This window comes from Eptatretus burgeri, chromosome 7 (genome assembly GCF_056783735.1).
Source record: "Eptatretus burgeri isolate ZD-2024b chromosome 7, Ebu_testis_v1, whole genome shotgun sequence".
Lineage (NCBI taxonomy): Eukaryota > Metazoa > Chordata > Myxini > Myxiniformes > Myxinidae > Eptatretus > Eptatretus burgeri.
Window position 1 is genome coordinate 110,972,639 of NC_140967.1, and position 12,280 is coordinate 110,984,918.

Here is a 12,280-nt window from a genome sequence, read left to right on the forward strand (position 1 = left end):
GTTCCGATGCAGGACGACGAAAGCTTTAAGTCCTTGGCGCTTTCTGTCTCGCTCTACGAATGTGAGACTTGCACTCTGACCAGGGATCTGTGATGGAGAATTAACACCAGGTCTCTTTGGAGAATGCTTGGCTATCGTTTGTTGGACTTTGTGTCTTATGAGCAGTTGCTGAGAGAGATTCAGATGAGATTTGTTACTTGTATATTCTGTGAGCGTCAGCTGCAGCTGTATGATCATGTGGCTCATTTTGCTGATGCTGATCCTGCTCACCAGATTCTCTCAGTGAGGGAGTCTCGTTAGTGGAGGAGGCCAATGGGCCAACCACGTGCCTCGTGGTTGCAGCAGATTGATCGGCATCTCAAGGAGATGGGGGATGGGCCAGGCATCTGCCTGGGGGGATGGCCAGATGGAGGCCCCTGAAGTACCAGCGGAAAGTGGATGCTGCGACACGCTACTCTGGCGCGTGATCCCACTCCGTATCTGACCAACACCACCTTTCGGAATTTTTACCTTTTGTTGTCTTAGAGCCTGGAATTAAATTGCATTAAATCATACTTTTTGCACCTTTTATATACACATAGCAATCCACAACTTCCAAGTGAAAAACTAATTCGACAAATTTCAGATAATTAATTTGAGATACAAAACCAGAATATCTTGTTTGGATAGGTGTCCATGTCAAAAGTGTCTTCAAGACATTACATCTGAGCATCACGGAGTTTTGAGTAATAATTTTAACATCAAATGTAAAAAGGTTAATTTATCGATTTCCCCCATTTTCTTGATCCCAAAGCTTCATAAAAACCTGTATAAGTTGAGCTTTATAATGGGAGCTCGGCAATGCACTTTGAAACAATTGTAAGTTCTGGTTAACTCAGGTTTACGAGTGGTTTGGGAGATATTGTTTCGCGATTACTAATAAATCTGGTATTTACACTTCCTGGAGTATTCATTCCACTTTTGAGTTTTTAGATAGGATTAGATTCCTCATTATTTAATCTGCTGATGTTTTTGAATTTTATATTTTGTGATCAAATTTGGATTTAGTACTGGTTGAGGATGCACTCTGTAGTGTTAGTGGTAGTTTTTTCTTTTGTTTTTTTTTAGGTCTGGAAATAAATTTATGTGTCAGGTTTGCAAAGTCATTCTTTTCTTATAAAAATATGTGGGTATCAATTGTTTTGACAAACAAAAATTTAAAGATGATGTTAATTATATTTTCTTTAACATTTTGTATCTTTTGGTGGGAAAATATTTCAACAAACAAAAGGCATTCCAATGGGAGGGAACTGTAGCCCCCTATTAGCGGACATTTTCCTTGTTTATTGCGAGTTTTCGTTTGTGCAGAAGTTGATGAAGAAGTAGTAGTTAGGTTTCCCTAAAATATTATCTTCTGCATGTCGTTATATTGATGATATTTGCGTGGTTAATTCTAAGTTTTTTGATCGGCTGATTTATCGGATTTATCCAGAAAGCGGAATATCAGATAAGAGTAGTTAGTAATGATCACCGTGTCGTGGAATATGTGGATGTGTGAGTTAGAGTTGTAAATAATTGTTTAAGTTCAAATGTGCATCATAAAGTTCACTATTTTAGTTTTCCTCTCGTCATGTATACGTTTCCATCTAGTAATGTACCGGTAAAGTTAGGTTGGAACTTGTTTTAATCTCAGCTTATTAGATTTGCTGGGATTTGTTCTGTTCAGGATGATTTTTGTGAATTGTGCCAAGAAGATGTATTCCATCATGTTGGAGAGGGATCATTATGCTACTTGTTTGATTTAGTCATCTGAGAAGGTTTTTAGATGTCATTGTGATCTCTTGTTCAAGTTTGGTTGGTTTTTGTGTGAATAGGTTCCCGTAGCATTGGAAGTTGTGTGAAAAAATAAAAACAAAATGAGTAATAGAGTTTTTTAATTAATTAAACTAGAAGTGTGTCAGTGTTTACTGGAAATGGATCTTCATTATAAATAGAGGGCCTGTTTGTTGATGTGTGTGCTGGTTGATTCCTGTGTACATTCTGTGGAGGTAAGGTAAGAAGTAGTGAGGTATTTTTAGTGTGAGTGGCGTGTGGGTGTGCTTTTTGTTGGTGTGTGGTTTGTAAACTTATGTTGGTATGTGGTGTGTTTTCTTTTGGCGTGTTTGTGTGTGTGTTTTGTCCTTCGTATCTCTTTCTTTCTTTATGTTCTCCATCTCTCTCTCCCTTTTCTTTGTTGATGGAGAGGTGAATCTTGCAAACAGTTTTTTTTATGGCTCACTTGGCTGTGCCTGGATGGGTTTGAGGGTGGTGGAGTGGTGGCCTAAACCCAAATCATATCCAGGTTCCTCCTGATGACTCCATCTTTGCCTGTTTGGGTTCCTCCTGATACTCCAGTGCTCTATTTGGTCAGTTTCTTGATGATATTTGCATTCTTTAAAAAAAAAAATCGACACATTTGCTGATATTTCTTTTGTCCATGTCTAGACACCTGCTATCCGGGCTCAGCCACGCATGCTCCAGTGGTTTGCAGAGAAATGTGTTGCAGAAAATGAGGTATGGCTTTTTTGTTGGCCAATGAATGGGATACAATATGCCTTGTCTATTTACAAGTTAATGTGTGTGTTGGTCTTACCTTCCTTGCCTGAGTTTTATTTGTGTGTGTCATTGAAGTTGCCACTGCAAAGTTTTTTTTTTTTTTTTTTTTTTTTTTTTTTTTTTAATAATGAGTCATCATTTATTTGTCTTTGGTGATTCATCGTGGGTTTTCTTATTATTTGGTTCAAGGCATTGAATTCAAGGCATTCCCCTGAGGTATCTGGGAGTGAACCTCAAAATATGGATTGGCATCACGAGTGGACCATATCAGGCAGAGCTGTTAGATTAACTCCTCCTTGAAGGTCATTAACGAGCCACCTGGATTTTTGGTGACTATCTGTTGGCAACATGGTTTTTCTTTTGAGACCAGTTCAAGTCCCAGAAAATTTGAATCCAAATCATTAATATTTCTGCCCTCAGTCGGATGTAAACTCATGTCTGAGATACCAGTGCATTGTCCTCACTCTCGACCACTGTACTGAGCGAAAAGCTTATCAAACAAGTGGATTTGTTCAAACTCCAGAACGATTAGAAGCTACCTGGCTGCAGGAAATCGCAAGCCTTTTGATTGGCCTGTTTTGTGTTCCTATCTGGAATCATGGCTCACAGTGCTTGGAGCCCAGATTCACATCTCTCAAATGTGTGTTCCTGCATTTCACGTTGATGACCATTAGAGACTTTTTTTGTTTGTTTGTTTGTTTTTGAATGCTTGTTTGCTTATTTTGAATTTTTTTTTTGTCATTTCATTCATTTTAAAATTCAAAAAGTTGGTTCATCACTGGTGGAAAGCTCTTCATGCAGCTTGTGACATTTATAACAAAGTAGAATTGCACTCATTAGAACTCATACTTCCGCAAGGCTGAACAGTTTACATTTTGTAACCCACTGATAGGCCGGATCTGAATCAAGACCTTAACCAAAATCGAATCGGCTTGTTCTTGTCACCTAACCAACTCGTCCACCTCGTTTTGTCATAACTCGTCCACAACCTTTTGAGGTATCATGCTGCATCTATGGTTTTTGGCCCCATCTCTCAATGGTGAATAATCACTCTTAAAAAAAAATTGTTGTATCCGGATCTGGATCTTCCCCAAAATGGAATCGATTTATCCTTCCTTGTCACACACCCAACTGGTCCACCAATTGTCATCCGAATCCATCCTTAAACTTTTGAAATATGGTGCTCACAGACAGACAGTGGTGAATGCATAACATCTGTCCACCTTCGGTGGCAGAGGTAGCAAATGTTTCAAACACAAATCCACACTTCTAATTTGCTGTAGTTTTTGTGTTGAAGGGTATTGTTGTTGTGTAAAATGATAGTTCATCCTGCATTTAAATTTTGAAAATATGCAAGTCCAAAAATATATTTGTCAATTGATGATTAACGCTCTAATTAAAATTATATTGCATTGATAATCTATCAAATTATTCGCCCAGCATGTGATTGATGTGCAAGCTCCACTCTGAGCCTTGGATCAATGCAAAAACATTTCAAATTAACGTCAGCCTCACCAAGCATCACAAACTTCATGTTATTTTCTCCAGGCTGACATCCTGGAGCACATGGTGCAGATGACTGAGAACCTGCCTGACTGCGATCGTGACCAGCTGTACTACTACTTGCTGCAAATCTGTGGTATCACCTCTTTAGAAATTAAGAAATGCAGACAAACTGAGAACGAATTATTGGACCGATTATGATGTGTACCGAAGGGAGCGGATGTTTCTACATAGTTACTCAAAGTACTCGTTCTTCCAGACTTGGAACGCATATTATCAGTTGACCAATTTGTTGTTTTTGCTGCCGTTCCATCTTTAGCCATTCACAACACCTTTAGAGAAGCAAATGTTTGTGCTCATGTTGACCATTCAGACAAAAACGGCGATTCAGCACGGGCACAGGTGGCATGGACCCGCATCCAAGAGGAGAACATCGTTCCACGTGAGCAAACCAGTCAACTGCTCGGCACAATTCTGCATGGTAGAAACCCTGTTGAGTCTGGAGTGACATCTGAGGTAGGTGGCTTGTGGACAACATTTCAGGAAGATCATGATGATCCCTCCAATAAATGAAAATTAAAATCCCAAACGTAAATTATCCTTTGACTCTTGTTTCAAAGTATAACCCACCTAAGGCTGAGATTATTTGAACTGCTGAATAAAGTGTTGCAAACCATTTGAGTCTGTGGTGTACGAGGTGCAGTGGAACATGAGAAGCAAGAGTGTCAGCAGCAACTCCGCTTTATTGCGCGTCCTGATGGACATTCCTACCACCCCGAGCGGGCGAGTCATGATATACGAAAACCCAATCACGTGATACAGCACACTCCTCCCCTCGTCAAATGATGAAAGGACAATCATAACATGACCAACCGAAACCAATCAACACTCAAAATCCTCCAAGTACCGCGGCCACATCCTGACCCGCCTCGGGCGGGCAGCAACGCCAGACGGCCCAGGCTCAGATGCCTCCCGGCTCGGTCGAGGTGACACCCTCGCCGGACTTGCCCCATCCGCAATAACAACCGCCCCCGGCCGACCAGCCTGCCCGATGTCCTCGGGCAGGACTGAATCAGGTGAAGACCCCGCGGGCGTCGGCACGTCCGGCCCAGGCGATACAACGTCTGGCCACGGCGACATTACAGGTGGGGAACCCACATCGCTCGGCACGGGGGGAGGTGACGCTGAACAGCGATCATGCATTTGGTCCACGTGCCGCTTCCACACCTCCCCACTATCAGTCCGCACCATGCAATTCGCCGGCCCCAGTACCACAGAGACCACAGCCGGCACCCATTTGTAACCGTGGAAATAATCGCGCACCATTACCCGCTGTCCCACATCAAAACCGCGCAGCAGCATTGGGCGCGACACCGCCCCACTCACCGACCCTCCAGGTCGCAGCAAATCCAGTCTGGACCGCAATGCCCGTCCATAGAGACGAATGGCAGGAGAATCGCCCGTGACAGGATGAATCGCGTTCCTGCAATGGAGCAAAAAGACATCGACCACCGTCTGCACAGGTGCAACACCCCCCCTGCGCAAAGCCCGTTTCAACATCTTAACAAACGACTCAGCCTGCCCATTCGTCGCAGGATGATACGGTGCGGACCTTAGATGTCGAATACCATTTTGACGCATAAACTCATCAAATACACCTGCGGTGAACTGCGGACCGTTATCAGAGACCAGGATCTCAGGTAATCCTTTCTTAGCAAAGATCGTCCGCAGTTTCTCTACTGTAATGTTTGCTGATGTATGCTGCAATACTACAACCTCTGGCCATTTAGAGAATGCATTGATCACAATCAAAAACATTTTGCCATTAACTGGCCCCGCAAAATCCACATGGACCCTCTTCCCAGGCCCTGGCTGGGGTCGGCCATAGTCCCGAGGCTCGACGCAGGTTATCAGCATCTGTTTGACACGTGGTGCAACGCTTAACCATCTGCTCAATGTCTTTGTCCAACCCCGGCCACCACAACAGGCTACGAGCAAGACTCTTGGTCTTCACGACGCCAAGGTGACTGACATGCAGTTCTTCCAAACACCGCTGCCTGAACTTCGGCGGAATCACCGCCCTCATTCCCCACATAACGCACCGTTGGACCAACGACAGCTCCAATGCGCGTGACGTGAACGGTTGAAATGCCGGTGTCGAAGGTAGATCGCTCCAATTCCCCATAGAAATCGCCTGGACGACACGGGCGAGCACTGGATCATGAGCCGATTCCACCGCGACCTGTTTGGTTTTGATCGGCCCGCTTTGGACCTGGCCCAGCGCGAACACCTTGACCCGGTCGGCCGAATCAGACACAGCTGGACCCTCCGGGCACGGCAAGCGCGAGAGCCCGTCACAGTAAGCATGCTTCTCGGTGCTTCGGAACTGAATATCGTAATCGTAAGCAGCAAGAAACAGATACCACCGCTGTATATGCGCGGCCGTTACCACCGTTACCCCGCGTTCGGGTCTCAGCATGAATTGAAGCGGTTTGTGATCCGTCTGCAAAGTGAAATGCCGCCCGAGCAGGTATTGATGAAACCTCCGCACACCCCAGACGAGGCTGAGAGCCTCGCGCTCGATCTGGGAATATTCCTGCTCTGCTGTGGACAGGGTCCGGGATGCAAAACAAACAGGCCACTCGGAACCATCGTCCATCCTGTGGGAGAGCACTGCCCCGATGCCATATGCAGAGCTGTCACATACCAATAAGAGCGGACGCGCAGGCTCGGAGTGCACGAGGACCGTATCCTCTGTGAGCAGCCGCTTGATGCGGTCGAACGACACCTGGTGTGCATGCCCCCAGGCCCAGCGCTCGTCCTTCCTGAGCAACCGCGTTAACAGCGCAAGTTGTGAGCTGAGCCCGCGCACGAACCTTTGGTAATACTGGGCCATACCAATGAACGAGCGCAGCTGCATCTTGTCGCGAGGCGGTGGCATGTGCTGAATCGCCTCCACCTTCCGAGGGCCTTTCAACAGCCCCTCCGGCGTGATGATGTGTCCGAGGTATTCCAAGTGCTGCTTGAAGAACGCGCACTTGTCCCTGTTCAAACGCAGGCTTCTAGCTTTGTCAGCACTTGGGCAATGTTCGCAAGGTGCTCGTCCGCCGTTTTCCCCGCAATGAGCACATCGTCCAGGTAGGTCTGAGCGGGCAGGCCAATGCAAACCTGATCCATGGCTTTCTGCCACAAGGCTGGGGCTGAAGCAATCCCAAAACAGAGTCGGGTATATCGATAGAGCCCTTGACACGTGTTGATTGTCAAAAACTCGCTACTCCCGGGATCCATTGCCAGGTGAAAATATGCATCACGCAGGTCTAGCTTCGTGAAGTATCGACTCCCTGGTAATCGTGCATATATTTCATCGATTGACGGCAGTGGATATTGCTCCACGCTGAGCCCCGGGTTAACCGTGGACTTGAAGTCCCCGCACAATCGGACGTCTCCATTCCGTTTCAGCACCGTGATGACCGGGGTGGCCCAATTTGAGTACGACACCCGTTCAATCACTCCACAGGCCTCCAGCCTATCCAGTTCACCCTTGACCTTGTCCCGCAGGGCATACGGCACCGGTCGTGGTTTTCAAAAACGAGGAACCACCCCTTCCTTCAGGAAGAGCTTTGCCTGCACGCCATTGAGTTTCCCAAGGTCGTCGCAAAACAAACCTTGATGTCCTTGAAGAATCTTCTCCAACTGATCCTCCCATCGGCTCGGCACGGGTTGCACAAGGTGAACGGCGGCCCAGTCTAGCCTGATGCGGGACAGCCAGTCTCGGCCGAGGAGAGACGGTCCCCTCCCCCGCATGACGTACAACGGAAGCGCGGCGACCTGGCCTTGGTACCGCACAAACACGTCTGCCATCCCGACTGGCGTTATCTTCTCGCGGTGTACGTGAACAGCGTGAGGTTTCACCTGATAAGCTTCAGGCCGTTGAGTCTACGCGCGGTCTGTTCGCCCATGATCGACACAGCCGCTCCCGTATCAACCTGAAACGTGATCGGCGTTTTGTTCACTTCGATTTCCACCGTCATCGGGCGCGCCGCCGCAGTGCCAATTGAAAACAGGCTCAACAACGTTTGCCGGTTCCGCCCCAGGTCGCCTCGCTCGCCTCGCACATCGCCGTCCATGACCTTAACGGTGGCCGGCGCCCCACGGCACACACGCTTCAGATGACCCACCTTGTGACAATGTAAACACACGGTGCCTTTATACGGGCACACACGGCACAGGTGTCGACCTCCGCATCCCAAACACGTCCGCGGGGTCACCTCGTGTGTGCGTCCCGGGGCGCTCGCGACTCCGCGTGGGCCTCCGGGCCATCCGGCATGCTGTGGCCGGTGATGGCCCGAACATCTCCGCGAGTCTGCTCAACAGCTGTAGCAGTCCCGACCGCCGAGTCAAATGTAATGGCTTCACCCTTCAGCCGTAGAACCACCGAAACCATCTTCGCATCTCGTAAACCAGCAATATAACTATCTCTGAGCCGAGCTGCACGCTCCTCCGCTGTGAACTTGCAGGCCACGGAAGAATGCTTCACTCGTGCCATGAAATCAGCGACGCACTCCTCCGCACCTTTCGAGAGGCGATCGAACTGGTATCGAGCGAGCTGTAATGACTTCTCCGGCGCCATGTGTGCTTTCATCTTCTGCACAATATCCTGAAACGACAGCCCGTCATCACGGGGCTTGTCCGGCGCCACCAAATTACTCAGTAGTCGATAATGTTCCGTCGATAGTGAGGCGAGCAAGATCGACTTCTGTTTGCTCTCGCCGACCACATCATTCGCGTGGAAATAGCATCCCAATTGTTCTGAAAACAATTCGAAGTCGTCTCAGACGAAAACTGGCACCTGTCCGTGCGCTGTGACTGGTCGATCAACCATCCTCGTCACCAACTGTGGTGTACGAGGTGCAGTGGAACATGAGAAGCAAGAGTGTTAGCAGCAACTCCGCTTTATTGCGCGTCCTGATGTACATTCCTGCCACCCCTAGCGGGCGAGTCATGATATACGAAAACCCAATCGCGTGATACAGCACAGAGTCCATTCTTAGAACAATAAAAATGTCCCTGCATGTTAAAGCAGAATAATTTTACATTGCTCTTTAAAGGCCCCCTGGCATGCAAAACTTTCTGGTTATTTATATATTAACTTGACCTTCCTAGTGAAGAAATCACCCGTTTTTTTTAATAAAAAAATGGGATAATTAGAGCAATATTTTGATCATTTCTGGTTCCTTGCACAACTTGCTATGCCCCGCCCCTAAAAAAAGTTGACCAGCGAATTGCAGCATTGACGTCACATACAGAAACTCGCACAGAGTGGATTGACTCAAGATCTCTTGAGTCTAGACGAGTCTGATAAATCCGTCGTCCGTCCGACTCGGCTGATAAATCCGTCGTCCGTCCGACTCGGCTGATAAATCCGTCGTCCGTCCGACTCGGCTGATAAATCCGTCGTCCGTCCGACTCGGCTGATAAATCCGTCGTCCGTCCGACTCGGCTGATAAATCCGTCGTCCGACCGACTCGTCTGATAAATCTGTCGTCCGTCCGACTCGGCTGATAAATCCGTCGTCCATCTGACTTGGCCGATAAATTTGACGTGCTGTCGCTTTCTTTTATTATTCTTTTTCTTCATTGTTTTTTTTTTTTTTTTTCTCTCTCTCTCTCTCTCTGTCTCTCTCTGTCTCTCTCTCTCTCTGTCTCTCTCTCTCTCTCTCTGTCTCTGTCTCTGTCTCTGTCTCTGTCTCTGTCTCTGTCTCTGTCTCTGTCTCTGTCTCTGTCTCTGTCTCTGTCTCTGTCTCTGTCTCTGTCTCTGTCTCTGTCTCTCTCTCTGTCTCTGTCTCTGTCTCTGTCTCTGTCTCTGTCTCTGTCTCTGTCTCTGTCTCTGTCTCTGTCTCTGTCTCTGTCTCTGTCTCTGTCTCTGTCTCTGTCTCTGTCTCTGTCTCTGTCTCTGTCTCTGTCTCTGTCTCTGTCTCTGTCTCTCTCTCTCTGTCTCTGTCTCTCTCTCTCTGTCTCTCTGTTGCATCATTGGTTGGGACGCGACTATGCCGCTGATGCAGTATCCCCCTTACCAGTACACAGTATCCCCCTTACCAGCTCATTTTGCCGACCTCGGAAGGATGTCAGGCTGAGTCAACCTCCTGGTGTATTTTAATTCAGCGGCCAACGAGGCTTGAACTCAGGACCCGAGGATCCCAAGCCGCCACCCTCACCACGAAGCCAACACCAGCCTTATTGTTTTCTACTGGTGCTACATGACAACAGTAGGAATAAAATAAATAAAAATGCAACAGAACGTCAGATTTATCGGACTACTCGAGACAATTGTGTCACAAGGTGTGTTCTGCACACAAGTTTTCATCATATCCGGACAGCGAGATTGCTTCGTTTCATGCACGGAGAGACACGGCCGATGATATGCACCGGCCTTGCTTGCGATTTATTCGCTGCGGTGCAACATGTCCGCTGTGCTGCGCTGGTCACGTCACCTCACTAAAATATTTCTGATATCGAGCAGTATGGAAGTCGAATTTACATTATTGAATTACGAATAGGATTTAGTCGAACCAGTTGTTATTGCCAAGTCTTCCTTCGATGTCCTCCCGATCCTAATGAGCGCCGGGAATTTCATCGCCATTTTCCTTTGCTTGTCCTGCTTCGGGCTCGAACTGCGAAGGCCATATTTCATTTCCAGCTGCCTGAACTTCACCTCCCGCGACGATGTTATCCGACAATTCTCCATGTGATTCAGCCCAAAATCCTTCATTTCTCTCACACTCACTGTCGTTACAGACAAATAAAAGTCCATGCCATCCATTATTCAAAAGCAAATGTTCGATTTTTTTTAAAGCAGAAATGAACGAAGTGATTGAGTCGACCAATCAAATGTGGAAACACACAGAAAGCCAATAGAATTACGTAGACCACCAACCTGAGTAATTTACGCGCAGCCTTTGTAATCCTGTAGTTGACGTCATGTAGGTTACGCCCCTTTCAGGAGAATTTTTAGGGGCGTTCCCGAAGAGGTTTGTTTTTTAATTTTACATTTTACAGAATGTGTATTGTGAAAAAACATTGTCAGATCTGAAATTACGATGAAAAACTCCTCCAGGACATGTATAAATGAAATTTCAGTACTTTTGCGTGTCAGGGGATCTTTAAATTTATTTGGCACATCCTTATTTGCCTGTCCCCTTTTCTCAATCTTCTCATTTGTACCACTCATTGGAGTCGAAGGTTTGTGTGAGAAAATGATATGGGTGTTCTGACTTCACCAACAGCATTTAGCTGTGTGGGCTGTTCAGAGATATGCAAGCAACGCAAAGGTTTTACAGAAGAAGAAGAAGAAGAAGAAGAAGAAGAAGAAAAATGCCATTAAATTTATACTTACCTATAAATGGGAAGTATATTTTGGAATACAAGTATTTATTTCCAGTCACGTGTTGATGTGTAAACAATTGAAAACCAAGGCCTTCAAGATTCCATTGGCATCTCCCATGTTGAAGCTGGGTCTGTGGAACCATCACTTCTCCATCGTGGACAGGTTGGTAGTCTCTGTTTTCTACCGCCTCCTTTCTGGTCTTGCACACTCTGCTATTTCCATGCTTTGTCCCCCTTCGCGTTTCTATCGGGCCTGCACAGTCCACCATCAACCCCCTTCTGGTGAAACTACCTAAATCCAGGATCACTGCTCACCTCCACTCATTTGTTCCTCTTTTTTTCCCCGGCCTGTGGCACCAACTTCCACATTCCCTTCAGGTCTTCAATACAGCTGTTCACCACCATCTCCCATCATCCCTCATCCAAAACCATGATCTTTCATACTCCTGTTAAACCCTCCACCCCAAATTTCCCATTTTCCTTCCTGAGAGTTTGCTTCTGTATCCATCTTGTCTTCCCCTTCTCCTCTTTCCTCCCCACACGCATTATTTCTCACTATATTTTGTCTTTCAACCCTGCTGTTGGTGTTCTCTCTCTCCCTCTCTTCCTCTCTCCCCTCCCCCTCTCTCTGCCTCTCTCTCCCTCCCTCTCTCCCTCTCTCGCTCTCTCTCCCTCTCTCGCTCTCTCTCCCTCTTTCTTCCTCTCTCCCTCCCTCTCTCCCTCCCTCTCTCTCCCTCTCTCCCTCCCTCTCTCCCTCCCTCTCTCCCTCCCTCTCTCCCTCCCTCTCTCCCTCTCTCCCTCCCTCTCTCCCTCCCTCCCTC

The 12,280-nt window shown here is 47.1% G+C and overlaps 1 protein-coding gene across 2 annotated transcripts in view; it reads left to right on the plus strand.

The window, feature by feature from the left end:
- The window catches only part of LRPPRC (leucine rich pentatricopeptide repeat containing), a 171,564-nt gene that overhangs the window by 86,330 nt on the left and 72,954 nt on the right, over positions 1–12,280 (plus strand). For both annotated transcript variants that reach the window (XM_085890292.1, XM_085890290.1), the window contains exons 26-28: positions 2,464–2,532; positions 4,123–4,213; positions 4,451–4,593. In XM_085890292.1, the coding sequence (XP_085746418.1) occupies positions 2,464–2,532; positions 4,123–4,213; positions 4,451–4,593 (303 nt within the window). The remainder of the gene's footprint in view (positions 1–2,463; positions 2,533–4,122; positions 4,214–4,450; positions 4,594–12,280) is intronic.